This window comes from Pholcus phalangioides, unplaced genomic scaffold (assembly GCF_987345545.1).
Source record: "Pholcus phalangioides strain wild (caught in Gottingen) unplaced genomic scaffold, Ppha-v1.0 ptg000002l_1, whole genome shotgun sequence".
Classification (NCBI taxonomy): Eukaryota; Metazoa; Arthropoda; class Arachnida; order Araneae; family Pholcidae; genus Pholcus; species Pholcus phalangioides.
The window spans coordinates 8,709,555-8,732,333 of NW_028301595.1; the positions used below are offsets into that span (position 1 = coordinate 8,709,555).

A 22,779-nucleotide genomic window follows, 5' to 3' on the forward strand; every position below is an offset into this window, starting at 1 on the left:
GGAAAATGCAGAAATCAGCCGTTAATCGCACACATTGAATTTTATCGGACTCTGGTTTTTGCATGTTTCCAGTGGGTTTTTCTTTCGTGCAGCGCCCCCATCGTTCCGAAATTCAAATATACCTTCACATTTTATAAACTTATGGGACACCCTGTATTTAGAAGATAAATTCCATGGAAAGTGAATTTTGAAGAGATTCTTTTAAAAATATTTCTGGGTCTCGAAGATGATGGCTAGTACCCGGATTATATGCGCTAAAATAGGGGCATAATATGCGTTAAAAAACGCTGAAATATGCGCTAAAAACGCTTGTTCGTAATGGCACCTGCCCATGTATGTAACATATCTTTCTCAGCCTCAATATATGGCTAGGTTCCCCGGAGGCACCGAGTCCTCAGGGACAATATACTTACATCACCGAGTGTTTCAGACGCTGGGTGTCTCTCGGTTGCTATCACTATCGCTATAAACGCTCTTGAAAACGCTGAAACATGCATTAAAAACGCTGAAATATGTTCTAAAAATAGCAAAAATATGCAATAAAAATGGTTCCAACCCCCGACTAAAATTTCTGAACTATAATTGCTTTTAGACTTTTCATCGGATTCGAAATTTAATGGCATTTGAAATTAAGAAAGAAATTTGCAAAAATTCAGAAAATATATCAAATTTTATTCCTACAATATATATATATATGTATATATTAATGGCATTTCATTGCAAACTCGCAAATGGGAAAGACACGGTCATGGCTTCTATATTTTTGTACTCAGAGGGAGAATATCCTAAATGATATATATCTGATTGATATTATCTATCATAATGATATTATCTATGTTACTTGCGGTAAATGTGATAAAATCCTGTTATTATGCATAATCGCCGGCCGACTGTTTTGGAAAGTTTAATCAATTTCCCCTAAAAATTTATCGCTTTCGCCGGTGATCACTCATAATGCGCAAGCGTCGTTGGTAAACAAGATGAATCTCGTACTAAATTAATGATATTTTCCTGGTTGTCGATTATGCATAATAGCCATTCCGTATCGGAAAATACTGTATGATGAATAACGTCCCATTGTCGTGATAAGATTTATTATTTAGATCTGACCGTACTTGTGAGTCAGAGTCTGAACAGGATGTTAGTGAACTCTCTGATATTTAACGAACTTTTCCGAACATTCCTTGAATTCTGAAATTGGACTTCGATACAACGAATTTCCGCTTAACTGATTTCACAATTGCACCCCGATACAACGATCTCTTATTTAACAAATTTTACGATCGCATCCCGATATAACGACACCCATTCAACAAATTCTACCATCGCACCCGGATATAACGATCCCTCATTTAACAAATTTTACGATCGCAACCCGATATAACACATTTTACTGCCGTATCCCGATATAATGAACACCTATTTAAAAAAAAAATTTGCGATCGCACCTAGATGTAACGAACCCTAATTGATAAAATCTTTGATTTAACGAATTTTTCAAAGTTTTTGTGCTTGTACAGCCGCGACCTCCTATATACCGGTTATATAGGAGGTCGTGGTACAGTCTCCCTCCAATGTAACGAACACCCCCACCCCCCATTTAACGAATTCTAAAAAGAATCGTATTTCTACAAAATTAACGCCTATTCTGAGAGAATACTTCTCTCCCAAATTCCGAGGTCAGACTTCGTCATAACGAACTCCTCGTTTAACAAAGTTTGATAAATAGGAATTTTAAGATTACACCCCGATATAACAAATTCTCATTTAACAAATTTCACGCTTGTTCGATTGTTCCCCGATATTACGTATCATTTGTCAAATTATAATTACGTACAATTTTTTTTTTAGCATTCAATCAAATTTACCAACGACACTCAAGTTTTATGCGTAATCGCCGGTATAAAAGTGACAAATTTTTTTATTATATTTAACGAATTTACTAGCGACGCTCGGAAATTATGCATAATCACCGAAAAAAAGTGCCACTTTTTCAGTATTTATCAAATTTACATACGACACTTCAGGTTTTATGTATAATTGCCGGTAAATGTCGCAATTTTTTCAGTATTTATCAAATTTACCAACGATGCATGGACATTATGAATAATCCCCTGAAAAATCAACCTTCAATATTTATCATAAATTTACCTACGACACTTAGGTTTTATATAACTTCGCAATATTTACCAACTTTACCAACGACGCTTGGTTATTATGCATAATCACCGGAAAAAGTGCCAATTTATCAATTTATCGTAGGTTAACTACGACACTTGGGTTTATTTCATAACTGTAGGTAGATGCGACAATTTTTCAGTTTTTATCAAATTTACCAACGACGCTTGTGTACTTTGCATAATCGCCGGTAAAAGTGGAAAATTTATCAAACGAGACGATAGGCGATTATGCTTCATAATAACTAGTTATTACGCGTGGTAACCGATTTATGACCACCATTTACCGTAACATCTATATTTTCAAGCCATCCACGAACATTTGGCTTCCAACGTCACGTCAGGAGAACGTATTAAATCCAGTCCATTGACTATCCGTTTAGGTGAAGAGAAGACGTCGTAGAATAGTATCAGAGATATGATTTGTCACTGATGTATCTACAAACGATGGTCTCGGCCGGGTTTTTGCCCCTCAGCCTCGCCGGTGTCTCCAGGTAGTTGGCCCCTCTGAAGATGACTTTCGGTTTCGGCCTCTTACCGCATGAACACGGGTCGGATCCGATGCAGATGCAGTTCGAGGTGCAGCATTCGTAATCCTTCCTGCAGAATTCGCCTTTGAAGCTGCAACTTCGCCTGCAAATATATGAAATGGGCAAAAGGTAAGAAGAAGACGTTAATTGCGAAACCTACCGTAAATATTCCATGACTAACTAGTCTGGAGAAGCGGTCAACCCACCTGTTAATCGGGTGATGCATATAATGCTCAACCGATGACCCGCGACCCCTTAAACCTAATTTTGAAGGAAATGGACCAAGTGACACACTTTCAGATCACTTAAGTGACTTGCGGCATATTTTTGGATAGCTCAATTGTCCTACGGCACACTTTCAGATTATTTAAGTGACCCGGGGCACGTTTCCAGATTACTTAAGAGACCCGTGACACATTCCCAGATTACTTAAGAGACCCGCAGCATATTTCTGGATCACTTAAGTGACCCGCGGCACGTTTCCAGATCACGAATCTCAGAATCCAAGCATTAAGAAAAATATGAATGAAATTGACGAATGTGTGGCCGAAAGAACGGAATGCTGCGGGTCTCTTAAGTGATCCGCGGCACATTTCCAGATCACTCAAGTGACCCGCGGCACATTTCCAGATTACTTAAGAGACCCGCAGCATATTTCTGGATCACTTAAGTGACCCGCGGCACGTTTCCAGATCACGAATCTCAGAATCCAAGCATTAAGAAAAATATGAATGAAATTGACGAATGTGTGGCCGAAAGAACGGAATGCTGCGGGTCTCTTAAGTGATCCGCGGCACATTTCCAGATCACTCAAGTGACCCGCGGCACATTTCCAGATTACTTAAGAGACACGTGGCACATTCCCAGATTACTTAAGAGACCCGTGGCACATTCCCAGATTACTTAAGAGACCCGCAGCATATTTCTGGATCACTTAAGTGACCCGCGGCACATTTCCAGATCACGAATCTCAGAATCCAAGCATTAAGAAAAATATGAATGAAATTGACGAATGTGTGGCCGAAAGAACGGAATGCTGCGGGTCTCTTAAGTGATCCGCGGCACATTTCCAGATCACTCAAGTGACCCGCGGCACATTTCCAGATTACTTAAGAGACCCGCAGCATATTTCTGGATCGCTTAAGTGACCCGTGGCACATTCCCAGATTACTTAAGAGACCCGTGGCACATTCCCAGATTACTTAAGAGACCCGCAGCATATTTCTGGATCACTTAAGTGACCCGCGGCACGTTTCCAGATCACGAATCTCAGAATCCAAGCATTAAGAAAAATATGAATGAAATTGACGAATGTGTGGCCGAAAGAACGGAATGCTGCGGGTCTCTTAAGTGATCCGCGGCACATTTCCAGATCACTCAAGTGACCCGCGGCACATTTCCAGATTACTTAAGAGACCCGTGGCACATTCCCAGATTACTTAAGAGACCCGTGGCACATTCCCAGATTACTTAAGAGACCCGCAGCATATTTCTGGATCACTTAAGTGACCCGCGGCACATTTCCAGATCACGAATCTCAGAATCCAAGCATTAAGAAAAATATGAATGAAATTGACGAATGTGTGGCCGAAAGAACGGAATGCTGCGGGTCTCTTAAGTGATCCGCGGCACATTTCCAGATCACTCAAGTGACCCGCGGCACATTTCCAGATTACTTAAGAGACCCGCAGCATATTTCTGGATCGCTTAAGTGACCCGTGGCACATTCCCAGATTACTTAAGAGACCCGTGGCACATTCCCAGATTACTTAAGAGACCCGTGGCACATTCCCAGATTACTTAAGAGACCCGCAGCATATTTCTGGATCGCTTAAGTGACCCGTGGCACATTCCCAGATTACTTAAGAGACCCGTGGCACATTCCCAGATTACTTAAGAGACCCGCAGCATATTTCTGGATCACTTAAGTGACCCGCGGCACGTTTCCAGATCACGAATCTCAGAATCCAAGCATTAAGAAAAATATGAATGAAATTGACGAATGTGTGGCCGAAAGAACGGAATGCTGCGGGTCTCTTAAGTGATCCGCGGCACATTTCCAGATCACTCAAGTGACCCGCGGCACATTTCCAGATTACTTAAGAGACCCGCAGCATATTTCTGGATCGCTTAAGTGACCCGTGGCACATTCCCAGATTACTTAAGAGACCCGTGGCACATTCCCAGATTACTTAAGAGACCCGCAGCATATTTCTGGATCGCTTAAGTGACCCGTGGCAAATTCCCAGATTACTTAAGAGACCCGTGGCACATTCCCAGATTACTTAAGAGACCCGTGGCACATTCCCAGATTACTTAAGAGACCCGCAGCATATTCCCAGATTACTTAAGAGACCCGTGGCACATTCCCAGATTACTTAAGAGACCCGTGGCACATTCCCAGATTACTTAAGAGACCCGCAGCATATTTCTGGATCGCTTAAGTGACCCGTGGCACATTCCCAGATTACTTAAGAGACCCGTGGCACATTCCCAGATTACTTAAGAGACCCGCAGCATATTTCTGGATCACTTAAGTGACCCGCGGCACGTTTCCAGATCACGAATCTCAGAATCCAAGCATTAAGAAAAATATGAATGAAATTGACGAATGTGTGGCCGAAAGAACGGAATCTTGATCAGAAAATGGAAATATGAAAATCTAATTTCGACGGCGGCTTTCACTGTTCCCGATCAATTATGGGGGCTCGTGGTACCGTTTTACATCACTGAAGAGGCCCGCGGCACACATTTCCACATGACTTGAGTGGCCCGCGGCACATCTGCAGATCATTTAAGTAATGATCACCAGAAGTAATTTAACGGAATTACTCTGTTATTTCAACACGCAATCGGTTTGAGTTAATACATTATTAGCATTATATTAATAAGTTATTATTCAATGAAATGCGAGTCACAAATAAGATGTCACAGCTGTGACTTTCTTTTCATGGAAGTAAAATGTATTTGCGATAAATCCCAGATGACCAGAATCCAAGATGGGGCTCACAGATGTCTTCATATTCAGGTCACATTGATTTACTACATATGCGTCAACAGCAAATGAATCTAGGTCATGACAATGGTCGAAGTAGGCTACAGCCAACAACGTAATCTTAGCCAATATGACTCAGACGTGCTATTAACACAGGGTGAGTAAAAGTCTCGGACGTACAGGGTGTCACATAAATTATTATTTATTATTACAAAACAAACATAAATACAACCATAAAAACACATAAATACAAACACTTTGTGACCCCCGAAGGAACTTAGTAAGTCCTTCCAGCAGGTCTAAAGGGAGGTCATAATTGCATGTGGTTCAGACAACATCTTTTATAATGATGAGGCATGTTATATTGCATTTTTACTTACATACAATAAAACCCCTCGTTTGCGGACACTCGCGCGACAAAAAAAAAAAAAAAAAAAATTCGACCGTAAAAGAGGGGCGATCCCATCAGAGGAAGGTTCCTGTTGAAACTGTAAAATACGGTATTAACAATATTTAAAATGGTTCTTTGTTTGCAAATGAATGGAATTCTGGCAATATAAGATGCATTTAAAAGTCGTGAAAGTGCGTAATTGTTGCACATCTGCAATATTGAAATTGTTAAAGAAATATTACACAAACTTTACATGCCGAATTATTTTTTTTTACATGTTTTGGAAAAACTGATCAATGGATGTTTGGTTTTGTTCTGCTGAGTAGTCAAACACCTTCTAACATGGGCCGCATGCGGTCCATGGGTCAGCTGTTGGCCACCCGTGGTATATATTCATTGGCTGAATCTCCCGAGATAATTTTTCGGCAATTTTTTATTTCATTACTCGTGCACTTCATCACTGAAATCTCCGCAGATTTACCGCACAATTGCTTAAGGGGCCATTCAAGTATTACGTAAGCATATTTTCAGTCATTTTTGACCTCCGCCCTCTTGTCAGCAAAAGTCAGCAAAACACTGATCCCCTCACCCCTTGTCAGCAGCTCAGAATATTTCATATCTTCAAAAAGGGGTGGTTGATGACGTAAGCAACCTTCAAACCCCCTGTCATCAAAAGTCAGCAAATCCGAAACCCCCTCTCCCCCCCCCCCCTCGATGCTGACATAATACTTAGATGACCGCCTAAACACAATTTCGTAACGCACAAAAAGCAACAACAACAACACTGTTCAATCACACATTTGAAACTTTGAAGTCGATGAGTCCGAGGTCTTCTGCAGCTCCTCGAGCTTTAATTTTGTAGAATCGAGTCAGGTAAATTCTTGCTTCTTGTAAACCAATTTTACAAACCAATCCGTACGCAGGGCCGCAACTAAATACTTATTCAGCCAGGGCAAGAACGCATTTTGGCGCCCACACGCAATGTAGAAGGAGCAGTTGAAGGGTGCATTCAGCGGCACAAGACCCGCCTGCCGCAACCTTAGTTGCGGCCCTGATCGTACACAACTTCGTGTATGGCAAGTTCTTCTGTCCTCGGGAATTTATCTTTTCCTAGCTTGCTTTAACGTTTTTCAGCCATTTTTCTCGCCAATATTCCTTTTGCTTCAAAATGGATCATATCTGTGTCCTCCGGACATTCGCAAGAACACGAACTCCCATTTGCGTTTTTCACTGAATTCGATGACCTCATTCTTTTCTCTCAGTGAAAGCGAGGATTTACTAGTAGAAGTCGTATTAAACAGCGTGAAATCATGTAAAATATACGAGCACAGCCGTATGACATTAGAGTTGTCAAATACAGTCAAACCTCATTAGTGCGTCACCCGGTTAACACGTCACTCCGCTTACCGAGTCACTTTTTGGAAGTCCCAATTGACCTCAGGCACAGCTATGGCTTACTCCGTTTAAAGAGTCACTCCGCTTACCAAGTCATGTTTTTTGCTCTCGCAAGAGTGACTCATTAACGAGGTTTGACTGTATTAACAGGAACTTCACTGAAAAGAGTAACCAGAAAGTGGATGGAACATTTTACTGCCATCTAGTGAGCATAATTTGAACAAAATTGCAACTATTGGTTATTATTTATATAAAGGTTTTAGTCGAGTGGAACGAATGACGAAAATGGGGTCCGTGACTGTATCTGAGGGGTGACCGTAAAGCACGGGGATTCGAAATACATTACTTAAATAGGTTTTTCACTGGGATACTTTTATTTGGCCGTAAAACCGGGGTGACTGTTAAGAGGGGTGTTACTGCATTTACGATTACAGTATAAGTTATATTACTGATTATGAAAATCATACGGTTATATAATTAAGTTGCTTATTGTAAAGATCGATATATTATACACCACACACATACAGGGTGATTCAGAAAAGATGGGGGAAAACTTTAAGAGATGATAGTACACACCAATACGAGCAATTGTCATCAAAGAATGCGTGGTCTAACGGGAAACGCAAACGCACCAGCGTGTTTCGAAACGGCCACTCCGCAAACGTTAAAACAACATTCCTGTTGAAATTTATCGGGAAAAAAAGAACACCATGCATGCAAATGTAACCTGGGGAAGAAGAAACCGTATGCAAATCTGCGCCATAGTGAATAAAAGGTGCAGACGCCAGCCCTATTTTAGCGCGCAGCCGCGCGCGTTCTAACAGTTGTAACGTACGGGATAACTTTATAGGGCTGGCGTCTGCACCTTTTATTCACTATGGCGCAGATTCGCATACGGTTTCTTCTTCCCCAGGTTACATTTGCATGCACGGTGTTCTTTTTTTCTCCCGATAAATTTCAACAGGAGTAATGATGTTTTAAGGTTTGCGGAGCGCCGTTTCATGCATTCTTTGATGACAATTGTTCGTATTGGTGTGTATTATCACCTCCTGTTTCCCCATCTTTTCTGAATCACCCTGTATTTACATGTACGTACCTATCTATACATACGCAGGGCGATCTGTTGATGAACAGACAAACTCAGAGGGTTCTTAGTAGGCATCAAGAGGAACAAAAAATTGCAATGGAACATGGTGTCGAAAACCACGTTGTGAGGGTGAAAACGCTTGCAGAGGCTTCGTATGCGATCAAAGTGATCTGAATATCGATATCGTAGTGATACATATATAGGAGTGTATAAGGATCGATGTATAGGGGCCGGACAAAGCCCGAATTTCGGACATTGGCCGGGTCAACAGGACTGGACACTTTGCGAAGTGGCCAATTTCGGACTTTGGCATATGCACAATCACAACTATATACACCCACTCATCATTATACAATCTCTCTCTCTCACTTTGTACTTAATGTAAAACTGTTTCTACACCTGACTTCAATATACGCATTCGTTACAATCATTTCGTATAACCTATGTTATAACAACGTTTAGTAATAAAAATATGTGAGTAAATACAAATACAAATACAAATACCACGCCACAACAGGCAAATTGCCCAACGAGGTGGCTGACTTAAGAACATCGTGGATCCCCGAGCCCTATTTTTGGAGGCCCTACCTACTACTGCTACACCACAACCCCCCCTTCCCCCGCGGAACCCCCAACGAATCGGTACATGCGGGAATCTGCGTGAAGTTTGTTTTGTTTCTCTGTAATGCTTGTTATGTGTAGTGCTGCCATCTGACACCAGTTTTTCTAACTATGAGTGAAGAGTTATGATTGAATGATTTATCGTTGTAGGACTGTTGCTCTCTGTGGCGAGACTTTTTAACGGGGAGATCGGCTCGCATTTGCGCCTTGAAGTTGGGAACCACAGAAAACCAACTTCAGCCGACCACCACTGTGAGGTTCGAACCCGGAACCTCGCATCGCGAGTCCGTCACTAGAGACAGTGGAGCGATGCAAGAAATCCTCTTTTCTTTGTAATATAACTAAAAAAAAACTTGTGAATAATTCAAAAATTCATAAAAATTGTACGAATTGTATTTTTTTTAATGCGCGGTTTGAGGAAAAGTTACTTTCTCAAAGGCTGATTTTTAGTTCAAATTTTTTGCCGGTAGAGGACACTGCACCTAAAGAAATTACCGGAAAACCTCAATGAATTCGAGTTCTATGAAATGCAGGACGTGCAGTTCATTTCTGTGAATTTACCTGATACTGGCTCTTACAAATGGTCTTCCTTGTGATGTCGACAATGCTGGATAACGAAATGTCGGTGAAGTTGGTTTCACCTCAGCCAAAAAAATCGCCGGCTGAAGCTTTACGAACATTTCGGACGCAGAAGAGATTGATTGAAGCCATTTTTATTGGGTGTCCAGGGACTCCAGGAGCAAGAGTGGTCGGCTGAAGTTGGTTTTCTGTGGTTCCCAACTTCGGGGCGTGAATGCGAGCCAATCTCCTTAAAAAGCCTCGCCATAGAGAGCAATAGGCCTACAAACGATATTACACTTCACTTCTGAAATATAGACGGCAGCATTGAAAAATCAGATACAATACAACGTATGGACCCAGACTGTTAGGTCAAGCCCGTCATTTGGGGGGCCCCCGACTTTTGAAAATACACTAAAATTTGAATATATTTACAGTCGAATCCAGTTTTAACGAATACCGTTATAGCGAAAATCTCGTTTTTACGAACACTTTTCTAATCCCCCAAATAAGTTTGCATGGGAACAATGCTAGGTAACCTGGAATTCCTTCATAACCAAATTTCGTTTTAACGAAGTGATTCCTCCAGTCTCTTGACGTACATTAGAACGGGATTCGACTGTATATACAAATATATATACAGTCAAACCTCGTTAATGAGTCACTCTTGGAAGAGCAAAAATATGACTTAGTAAGCGGAGTGACTCGTTAAACGGAGTAAGCCATAGTTGTGCCTATTCCTGCCTGAGGACAATTGGGACTTCAAAAAGTGACCCGGTAAGCGGAGTGACGAGTTAACCGGGTGACGCACTAACGAGGTTTGACTGTATGTACATACATTGAGTACATGTGTTTTGCTCCCCCCCCCCCCGGAAAAAGTTGTGTTAGGTACGCACACTTACACTTCCGGCACAACCACTAAGTAGTAAATTGCCCATGGTGATAGACCCGAATTTTGCTCTGTTGGAAAGAAAGGAAGGAAAACGGATGAGCAAGTGAGCGTGTGTCACTGATTTGATCACTACCTGAATCTCTTACTCACTCGGTCACCGATACGGTTATTCACTCAGACGGCCACTCGTACGGTTTATCACTCGATCATTCATTGGATTGGAATCTGGTTTTCTTGGCGCGATGACCAATTAGGTCAAACTGTGCAAAAACAAATGACCAATTATAAACAATATAAATATTTTTCTATTCATGTCAAGAAAGTAAACGTATGTATGATAAAAAAAACCCCAACGATGCTCGAAACTTAAAACAATGAGCAAATTGTAAGCAACTGTAAGATGCCGAAAAAAACCAATAAAACTTTGATAGATTTGGAAATGCATCGCAGTGGCCATTTAAAATGTCACGAAGTAAAAGATGACTATGACCAAAAGCGGTCGTAAAATGATGACGATGATGCGTACAACTAAGAACATGATGCGATGGACATCGGAACTCGGTCATTCACAAGGTTATTCACTCACCCACTCATAAAGAGTTACTCACTCACTCGCTCACACATCCACTCACTCACTGGTAGTGAACTGTTGTCGGTAATTTTTCCGTCTGTGAATGGTAAGGGGTGAATTCTCCGTATATTAGGACCTCTGGTAAAACACCACTACTAAACCAGACGAGCAGCCCGTCCATATTCCTCTTCGGAACTTCTAACGAATTGGTTCATGCTGGAATGTGCGTGTAGTGAAACCTGGCTTGAAGTTTGTTTCTGTGTAATGATTGTTACGTGTAGTGCTGCCATCTGCCACCAGTTTTTCAAACTATGAATGAAGTGTAATGATTGAATGATTTATATGTTGCAGGCCTGTTGCTCTCTCTGAGGCGAGACTTTCTAATGGGGAGATCGGCTCGCATTTGCGCCGTCGAAGTTGGGAACCACAGGAAACCAACTTCAGCCGACCACCACTGTGGTGACGGTGGGGTTCTGGTAAAACACCACTGGTTTTGATCAAGTAAATGCTATTTTTTGGCTCCCTCAACGGGAATAAGAGTTTATTTTTCGAATGAAAAGGAATACAATTAATAGGTGAAAAACATAAAAGTTGAGGGAGGGAGGGGGTCCAAAACACCCTCGAGTTTGTAAAATTTAAGGGTTCAAAGCTTGATGCGGGGCTTGGACTAAATAGGTTGGGAACCACTGCCCTAGATCTTTTTAGCAGTTTCCAAGTCACCAACGTAATTTGAAAATCTATAACTCACGATAAGTCAATAAATCACAAAAAAAAAACCATTTAAAGCGGTTTCAAATTAATCTCAGAATTAATTAATATCATCAGTAATTAATAAAAAACCTTTTCAGAATTAGGGAAAAAAATTATTTCAGAAATAAGCAAAATTGGTAATTAATAAGAGAAATAATTTCAGAATAAATTAAAGTCTTCAATCAGTTTTGTCCCCGATTAACTCGGAGCCCCATCGGCTCCTTCTGTTAAGATGACACTAACTCACATGAGTTGGTGACTCGCGGGAGGTTTCAATTTCGCCCGCCGTGCCTGAAAGGTTGAATATCCGGCAGTTACAGTATGTCACGCACGTCCCCCCCCCTCCAGTAGTGCCAGATGTAATTTTATGCATACCCAATTTTTAAGCAATGTGCTTGCTTTTAACTGTTCGTGTATTTTTCGATACTTTGATTACTCACATCATCTCGAGTCTTCCTGCCACTGTCATACTCTTTTTTACCCCGGCGGTGACCAGTATGGACTGGGTCATCGTTTCGGTTAGTAAGTAAGACCCCGGCCGGCAATACAGTATTATACATTAAAATGTAAGAAACACACATCAATAAACTTGAATCTCTGCTGCCACCTATCGAATAGAAAACCAAACTCTTACAATTCTTGGATTGAAATTGGTCATCGGCTCTTGATTAATGTGCCGTATTTAAAAAAGCAATATAGTATTATTAAATAATTTATAAGCAATGATGTGCAATAGTCCAATCATAAATTTTGCCTCGAAAATTTAACAGTTAGTTTTCGGATGTTGTGAAATAACACTGATGGAAATTTGCGAAGTGCAAACCTATCGTTCAGTATATGCTTTTGAAACAGCTGAAAACACATAAATTATTCAAGTTTTTACTCTAATATTATTTTACAAAACTCAAACATCAACTGTTAAAATTTCGAGGCAAACATACTAATTTGACAAGAATATACAATTTATTATAAAGCATTCAGTAATATCGTACCACATTGTTTTTTCAATGCCAAAGCTCGATCAACACCCGGTCACCCCAATTTCAAAAGAAGAGTTATGTTTTTTATTCGATAGATAGCAGCAGAGGTTTCGGTTGAAATGATGTTATACGTGTAAACTGTGTGCACCGAACTGTATTTTCTAGCCTGTCTCTATTTTCTAGAAGACATACTTTCGCTGTAATAAAATTTATTTTTCCCGTTCATCGGTTATGGGCTATAGATAGATAGATAGAACCGCTTGAAAGCTTTAATTGTAATCTCAAAATGTTATATTACGGTTTCTAATGAAGCATTGAATGTACTTACTGGGATACCACCCATACAGATTACGCTTCAAAATCTGATCTGCTGAAACGTTACCAATTGCTTCAACTTGGAGAACAAATATGCATTAATCAAAATATTGTTAAAAGAGAGCACATAGAAGAAGATAAGCCAGATCTAATACCACCGTGGGAGAAAAAGAAGATCGACTGGAATGAAGATCAAAAGGATAGTATGGAAAATTCAATTTACACAGATGGATCCAGGATTGAAAACAGGGTTGGCTGTGCTTATGTGCATTATAAAAACACACAGATTGAAAAGGAGTAACTAACAAGGCTTAGTGATCATATTTAGAGCCAAAATTACAGCGATATCACAGGCGGTGCAATATACCTTCAAAATGTGCACATTTTTAGTGATTCGAAATCGGCACTACAAGCGCTAGCAAACCCTAACAATTATAACGAAATTCATCGTACAATACAGAATCTGGCAACGATAAATAATATCAAATTTCATTGGATCAAAGCGCATAATAATAATAAAAGAAATGACTGTGGATAATAAAGCTAAAGAGGCAACAAAAAAGGACCAAATTGACATTAAAACTAAAATCACTAAAATACTACTTAAAAATGACATAAAAAAGAATATACAGGATGAATGGCAGAGGCTGTGGAACTCAACTACAAAAGGGAGATTTACACACTCAATAATGCCGAAGGTTAAAACAACCAACATCTGTGGAGACTTTTACATCAACCAATTGTTGACTCAACATGGGGCGCTGGGAGTCTATCAGGCAAGGTTCCACAGACGAGACTCATTATGTATCTTCTGCAAGAAGGAGGCTAGCGACGCTCAACATATAGTATATAGATGTGAAACATGGGACAAAGACAGAAAAGAATGCAATTTTAGCGATCACAACATAAAAATCTTAACATTGGTGAAAAATAAGAAAATAGCTAATTTCTTAAAATCCATCATGCAAAAAAGCGTGGAATATTATATATATCACCAATACTGTCCTATTTTATGACAAGATTTAAATGAATACATAATATATATGATATATTTGTTTTAAATATATAGATATTATTGAAAAGTTGAATAATTGTAAGGTGTTAATACAACATTGTATATAAGTGCATTTGATGAATACGGAAAGGATTTTCTGATTTAGACTGGATTAGCGTATACCATTTTTTCAATGTAAAGTTCTCACTTGAATCTTTTGTGTTGCTGAGTTATACTGTGAATTTTAATAATACGTACTACAATTTTTTTCAATTTATGTCATATACTGATTTTTTACGAAAATATGTAATCTTCTAGTTCGTGATAGCATGTGGGGATCAGTGCACATAAAATATATGTTAATATCTAATACTGTAAGTTATAATGCATAAAATCGACTGAAATATAACTTATATTACAGTGTTCTTCGATCTCGTGCTGATTGACGGACTGATTTGCTTCGTATGTTTCAGATGACCTGATGTGTGCATAGGTTTTTTTTTTCTTTCTTTTTCTCTTTTTTTATGTTGAAAGATTGTCGGACTCATGTGTGATATGTGAATGTGTATCTACAGTGTGATAATTACAATGTGAAATATAATACTTAAGTGAAGCAATTATTATAAACTCTAGGGACACTAAATTGCTGCTCGCGAGTTGTTAATGGTTGCTTGCTCCCTGGGGCAAGATGTAAAGTTGATGACTTTTTTTTTTTTGCGGAGAAAATAAATGCTCCCTTCGGGGAACCCCGTATGGCGAACTATGTTTGCCGGGCCGGGGGTTAGTATCTCTTAGATAGAACCGCTCACAACCCCGGACTGATGCAAAGCACCTTACTTTGTTGTGACTTTGGTTGTGTCGGAAAAATTAGCAAAAATTTATAGTGGAGGCTTCTCCCTTGCCCCGTGCTCGCAAGTATCGAATCACTCATGTCGTTCTCCCCATGAAGACAGCCATCAACTCGATGCAACGTGCAAGGGTTATGGACTATAGCAGCGGTTCTCAACCGGCGATCCGCAGCAAAAATGGCTCCGCGAGTTAATAATGGTTGAGAACCGCTGCCTTAAGTCATGATAAATATATTGGTGAGAACCGCACTTTTTTATGTCAGTGCCTTTTACATGTGTTGATTTTTTTCATTAATTTTTAAAATGTGTCCAGGACATTTTTCCCACCCTGTGCAATAAGTAATAACTAATGACTGGATATAAATATTTGTCCCTTACTTAATCCTGATGAGACTCGATGTTTCAAAGGAACCTGAAAAAAAAGATGAATGTACATAAAATTGACAGGAATTTAACGAGTTTCATGCATACAAGCGAACGTCACACAATCTCATGATATAGTTTCTTAAGAAGAGTCTCTTAATATTAGAAGAGCCATGTTTAGTGAGTTGCATGTCGAAACAATTTTCCATTTTCGGTAGTTTTATTTGTTCTCCTGACATGACTGATTATTTTTTATGTACTAGCATCAACTTCTGGGTTTATATACAGTGGACCGGTGCCGGCCGTAGGAATTTCCTACCGGTCCGCGAAAATTTAACCCGTTGCATGTAGCTGCTACGTAATTTTGAATTTGATTTAAAATCAATAAACTGCATCTATATTGTGTGATGCTTATTGCGTGTAGAATTTATTTCTGTCGTAGCCGTCAGAATTCTGCGAATTTTTCCAGTTTATTTATTTTCCGCCGGTCCGCAAATAATTTCCATTCAGTTTTGCCACTACTGAACAACACAAGCACCTCGTCCATATTCATCTGCGGAACTTCTAGCGAATTGGTTACATGTTGGAATGTGTGTATGTGTAGTGAACCTGACGTGAAGCTTGTTTCTGTGTAATGCTTGTTGCGTGTAGCGCTGCTGCCATCTGCCATCAATTTTTCTAACTATAAGTGAAGTGTAATGATTGAATAACAAGATTATGAGCAGAAGTTGAAAGAAACCAGGAAGCTGAGTAGATTCCAGATGCTTTCTCACAAGAGATGGATTCAACACAATGAAAAAGAGTAAGGCAGTTTGTGCGATGTTTGGAAGCGATACTTCACTGGCACCGTGGAGAATAAAGCCGTCCACGTTCGTCAGATGAGGAAAATGCCAGGGCCGTCATTTCAACTTTTTCAGGGGGAGGGGCAAATTTTTTCTAGGGGGTGGGGCAAACAACATGTACTCAATGTATGTATATACCCGTATATATTTGTTTGTATATGTATATATATACCATTTTCAGTGTATTTTCAAAAGCCAGGGGGGGGGGGTTGCCGTTACCCCTCCCTGACCCCCCCCCCAAATGACGGGCCTGGAAAGTGCGAATTGACGATACAAACATATGGATAGCCCCAGACATCTTGTATTGTTGTAGGCCAGTTGTCTCTGTGGCGAGACTTTTCAACGGGGGAGATGGGCTCGCATTCTTGCCTCGAAGTTGGGAACCACAGAAAACCAACTTCAGTCGACCACCACTATGGTGACGGTGGGGTTCGAAACCGGATCCTCGCGACGTTAGTCCGCCACTCGACCACCATAGCGGCCATTCAGTTTAAAACTGTCTATTTCTTGCCGATCTGTAAGTTGTTTCCTCTCGTTTATTTATTTTTTTCGGTCCGCAAACTATTTCAATATTTTATATTCCTATCTATCTCAATTTCTCTTATTCCTATTTATGAAACCATATGTCGGGCCCCTAACTATCATACCATTCACAGAAACTGAATGAAATTTTGGCGTAAGGTATTTTGATGTATGCGCTCAAGAATGATATGGAAAACAACAGTGTCACTCTAACAGTTACGGTTACAGTGAGAAAATTTCGAAAATATCAAATGGCAACACCAAGTTTTTTGCATTGGAATGTGATCTCCATTGTGAAAAACCCTAAGTAGCGTTCGAACGGCAACTATAGCATGAAAATCACCGGCGGTAGATAGGCTAAAAGTGAGGACAACCAATAAGGACAGAGAAGCAGCATAAAATAAAGCATTTTATTGTGTTTCACAAATTTTCCACATGACCTTGTGGAGGACTAATCAGGCTGGGATCTCAGCCGAAGTGTGACGAATGAAACGAACATTAATGCTCTGGTGCACGGCAAAGTCCTTTTTCCTTGCCTAGCTCCGGGGATTTTCTTGCTACAGGTGACATTCCAACGCTATTTAGTGTTTTTCAGTATGGAGATCGCATTCCAATACAAAAAACTTGGTGTTACCATTTGATATTTTCGAAATTTTCTCACTGTAACCGTAACTGTTAGAGTGACACTGTTGTTTTCCATATCATTCGTGAGCGCATACCTCAAAATACCTTATGCCAAAATTTCATTCAGTTTCTGTGAATGGTATGATAGTTAGGGGCCCATATGTCGGGATAGTTTTTTTATAATCACCCCGTATATTTTTATATTGTGCTACTCATTTGATTTTCATGTTTTTTTTGGTTATAATTGTGTATTCTCATATTTGCCTTTGACTTCCAAAGCTTGTTTATCGCAAAAATGTCGGGGGAACTGATGGTAATTTTATGCCTATTAGGCTTACTTTCATTAGAAACATTTTTGCAGTTTGGAGCAATGTGGGTGGAGGGGGGGGGGGGTTCCCCCTTGAGAACGACCTCCTCATTGATCCATATTTTTCCTATTTTTCCAATTTTTCAATTACTTCTCATTTTTTCGCCTTTTCATAATATCTAATTTATAACTTCGAGTTATGTGTATAAAGCAGCCGTTTTTGGGGCTAAACTTTTGCAGTTTTTCATTGAAATCTACTCCCTATTAATTTTTTCTCTGTTTCATCCCATTTTTGCCGTTGCACGAAACTCTTCCGTTCTTTATGTTTCAGCCGGTACTGAAATTCCATTTCTTCTACAATTGCAATTTTTCTCCTATTTATTTTTTTTTAGTCCGCAAACTGCTTTGTGATATTCATTTTTCCCTCTTATTCCTTTATTTTTCAGCTGGTGCACAAATTACTTCTATAATAAACTTTTCTCTTATTTGTTATAGTCGCATATTACTATTGTGTGCAATTTTTTTCCTATTATTCATCTGTTTTTTTTAGCCGGTCCGCAAACCACTCTTCTGTTTATTCTTTCTCCAATTTATTTGGTCCGCAAATCGGCCCGGTGGCGCAACGGTAGCGCGTCTGACTCCAGATAAGAAGGTTACGTGTTCAAATCACGTCCGGGTCAACGTGAAAAAGTTTTTTTTTTTATCAGCCACCTCGTTGGGCATTTTGCCTGTTGTGGCGTTGTATTTGTATATTTGTATTTGTAAATCCCCCTAAAATTAATTTTTTCTCCTATCTATCTAATTTTTGCTTGTCCGCAAATTATTTCTCCTATTTATTTGTTACACAATTAACTTCCTTTTACAGTAAAACCTCTCTTTTGCGGACACCGACGGGACAAAAAAAATCCGTCAGTAAAAGAGGAGTGACCGTTATTCAGATGTTTGAAAAGCATACTTTTATTATACAAGGGTAAATTATTATTTTGTCGTAAAAGAGAGGTGACCGCATCAGAGGGGTTGTCCGTTAAGAGGGGTATCACTGTACTTCTATATTATCATATTTTTTCCCCATTTAATAATTTTTGGTCCTCAGATTACATCTCTTTTCAATTATTTTTCGCCGGCCCGCAAATTATCTCCCCGATTTCCGAAGATGACGAGTAAACACTGATTAGGTGAACATTCACCAAATATTTTCCGGACATTTACCAAAGTGATCGATAATCTCCTCAAGAAAAAGTGAAATCGTCGCTTCGTCGGTAAGTGTAAATTTTTTTTCCCTCAATGCTTTACCAACGCCAGTGGTTTGGAGGTGTCTAAGTTACATCCTGATGATGTTAACCATAAGCATTGGGGAAACAATGCATGGTGTGTCGATGACGGCGCTTGTCTCGAGAAAACTCTCTTTCAACGCAAAAGGGAAATTTTGGAATTAAAGGCAGAGAAAAAGGGAAATAAGAAAAACTTACACGTGTTACGAATTATTAGCGCTGCTAATGCCACTGTCAGCAAGAAATTCATCTCGAATCAGCAGGCGGACTTTACATCTGCGGCTCGAACTGAATATACAAAATCTGGCAAAGTGCCAAAAAAAAAAAATCAATTTTATTACAATGAACATACTTTTATTCAAACGATTGAAACTGCGCATGTGCTTGTCCATGCAAATTACACCTATTGAATTACACAGACAGGAAACTACATTCGTAAATAAGGCAATTGTTCACGTACAGACAAGTTCATTAAATGTGGGGGGGGGGGGGAATGATCGATTTCAGACATGGATGGAATAAGTATTAAATTTGAAAACTTTTGGAGCAAAATTTCCCAGAAAAATTCCCCATTAATTATTTTTTTTCCCCACCAGATTTTGTGCAGGTGATGGTGCTTTCCCCCCCCCCCCCGCCAGTTCGAACTCCAAGTAAAATGGAACGAAGGAAGAAATAAAAAATAATCTTTTCTATTATTTATAGGGATTCCCGGAGCGGGAAAAGGGAAAAAATATATTTCAAACACCGTATCTCTCCTTCTGGTATCAAGCTTTGAGCAGAAGCTGACTCCGAGCACTTTTTTACCCCTTTACGATCACACGACGAAGTGTTTCGTCCAAACGCCAGTGAAATAAATTCAAACAAGCTCTCCGTGTTTTCTTTCCTGTATATTTTGACCATCGCGAAGCTTTATAGTAACCCTATCAACTCAAGTTGTTTTTTCCCCCCCTCCTTTCTTTCTATACTCCTGTTAGCACTCCGTGAGGCGAAATGTGCTTGACGGGCACACATTCAAAACGCATGATAAACACTTAGTTTAGCTCATATATACAACTCTTTCTTTTCTTTCTTTCAAACCTAGGACAACACCGATCTATCGCCATGGGCAATTTAATGTCGAGTGTGTTTGCTGCCATCTATATTTCAGAAGTGAAACGATTGAAAATTTGTACCGTTTGTAGGGCTTTTGCTCTCCGAGGCGAGACTTTTCCATGGGGAGTACTAATATCAACTTCAGTACTGAAATGACTCTGGAAGATGTACTTTCGAGAATATCCAAAAAATTCAGAGAAGAAATTGGTATCACGGGGTTTTTTTTTTCCGACGACGTACAGTGGATCCGCTTATAACGTTTTCACACTTATTACAACTTATTTTCATGGTCCCAGCTGTTACTATCAGGTTACATTCTACTACCGTCGAGGTCCACGCGTTCGAATCTGGGCATACAACGTCAGAAAAAAGTGCGTTACCTACCGAGCCTGTTGCGACTACCGATAGATGGTGCCAATTCCACTGGTTGGAAATTGGCTTATGACGATATGTGACGGGAGTTGGTGTGCGGTAAAGTAGCTGTTACCGTGTGTGTTACTCATTGAGATTCCCCCGCTAAAAGCATTTGTCACTTAAAACGTGTTTTTTTTTTCCATGACGATTTTTTAGAACTCTATAACTGTGGTATCCACTGTATTTTCAAATACACAAGGGAAGTCTAAAGGTGCCTACAAACTATTCTGGCGTGGAAATGTGTGTGACGTCAGTGTGAACGTACCTACATTGAACATTGAAGGACCGGACACATCCCGCTCTTCCCATCTCAGAGAGATATCGAAGCTTTCCCGGTGGATGGGTGTATCCGGAAATTTATTAATTTATGTGAAAATAACAAACAACGATATACATATATACAATAAACAATCTGGAGTAAAAATTGTGATCATTGCATCATCAACGTACCTACAGGAGACTTAAGGCTGAAACACACTACGCTGACGGAACGTGAATTCCCGTCATGCCAAAGACGTGGTAGATTCTGATTCGTGGAAATTCTGTGACGCGGGAATTTCGCGTCACAGAATTTTCACGAATGAGATTTCACAAATTCGTCATCATGCCTTAATGCATCTCTTAAAACAGACCTGTGTGCACACCATATAATGACTGATACGATACCGTGCCATCTGACGTGGCGTAGTTACACGTCACGTCAGTGTAGTGTGTTTCCACATTTATAGGCGGAATTTTACATTAAACGCATTACCATAACACATCAGAGTAGTCTTAAGACCGAGTTCACACAACAGGCACATTGCCTGATGAGGTGGCGAAAAAAAGATGCCCATAGAAAAATATGGACGACAAATGCAGTAGAAAACCAATAAAAAAACCATATTCCACGATAGAAAATACACTGCCCATCAAAAAGATCGCGTTTTGTGGTTGTCTTATCCAAAGATGGACGGCTTCTCGATTTTATCCCAATATGCTTATCGTATTATCTTTTAAACGTGCCAATTACGTTAGTCTGCGATATTGCGTAAAACATGAATTTCAAATTACTGTCGAATCCCGTTTTAACGAACACCGTTACAGCGAAAAACAAATCTTGTTTTAAAGAAAACTTTTCCAATCCCCCCCCCCCCACCCCAGGAAAGTTTACATAGGAACAATGCGGAACACCGAGAATTCCTTTATAACGAAATTTCGTTGTAACGAAGTGATTTCTCCAGTCACTTCGAGTTTGTTATAATTGGATTCGACTGTATTTAACCATTTTTAGTCGATGTATTCATTTTTTTTTCGCTTAAACTGCATCACTTTTTATATACAGGGTGGGCAAAAAGTCCTTAGTAACTTTAAAAATGAATAAAAACGGAAAAATAACCGAAATAAAAAACGGTTTGCAGGGTTAGCATCGCTAGGTCATGGGAGTTGTTTTAAAGAGCGGAAAAAAAAATAACTAAAAAACAGCCGATAGGTGGCATTGACGTAATCAAGTCAAATAAAAGATATGCAAATAACGAACAGAATGCCTCCAAATCGTTTATTACAGCGGAATGTGTTCCACATGACCACCACCACCACTACAGGGGATAACACATTGCAGGCGAGTCACGTCACAAATCCAGCAACGGCAGATTTACGAGCAAGTACTTACAACCGTCTCATTTGCACCGAAGTCTCTCGTACCAGCGTCACCTATCTTGAGTTTTTTTTTGTTTTTTTCCCGCCAAAAAAAGTTCCCGTGACCTAGCAATGTTAACCCTGCAAACCGTTTTTTATATTGGTTATTTTTCCAGGTTTTTATGAATTTTTAAATTTTCTGCGGACTTTTTGTCCACCCTGTACAGCGACATAGTGATATAGCTCGGGCAACAAAGACATAGTTCCGGAATAACTTCCGTTAGCCGAATTGCGATTTTCCATAGGTCGTTAATAAAATCGTTCAATTCGTTCTAGGAAATGCAAAAAAAATCCAAAGTAATATTCATAAAACACTACAATCATTATGAAAAAGTAGAAACTAACCAGAGGCTGACAACTTCAATATTTTGCGAATGATGTCACTCTCCGCTACCCATACGAAGGTTTTTAACAGCTGGCTGATGCGAAGATATACTTAGGAAAGAGAGGAGATATTTCAACTGCCCTTGCGGGGAATCGAACCCAGGTCCTTTCACTTTCCGGGTGAATGCCTTAGACCAGCGGTTCTCCACCGTGGGGGAGGGGGGGAGTCATATGGCCCC

The 22,779-nt window shown here is 39.8% G+C and overlaps 1 protein-coding gene and 1 non-coding gene across 2 annotated transcripts in view; one reads left to right on the top strand and one right to left on the bottom strand.

Moving 5' to 3' along the window:
• Positions 1–656: 656 nt before the first annotated feature.
• Positions 657–22,779, bottom strand: part of LOC149089342 (uncharacterized) — a 38,950-nt gene continuing 16,827 nt past the window's right edge. The window contains exons 2-4 of the mRNA XM_089238151.1: positions 19,232–19,336; positions 15,483–15,516; positions 657–2,810 (exon numbers count right to left, since the gene is read on the bottom strand). Of these exons, the coding sequence (XP_089094277.1) occupies positions 2,588–2,810; positions 15,483–15,516; positions 19,232–19,283 (309 nt within the window). The 5' untranslated portion in view covers positions 19,284–19,336 and the 3' untranslated portion in view covers positions 657–2,587. The remainder of the gene's footprint in view (positions 2,811–15,482; positions 15,517–19,231; positions 19,337–22,779) is intronic.
• On the top strand, positions 18,371–18,442 carry TRNAW-CCA (transfer RNA tryptophan (anticodon CCA)). Its single transcript has one exon. It is a non-coding gene; the product is annotated as a tRNA-Trp (tRNA).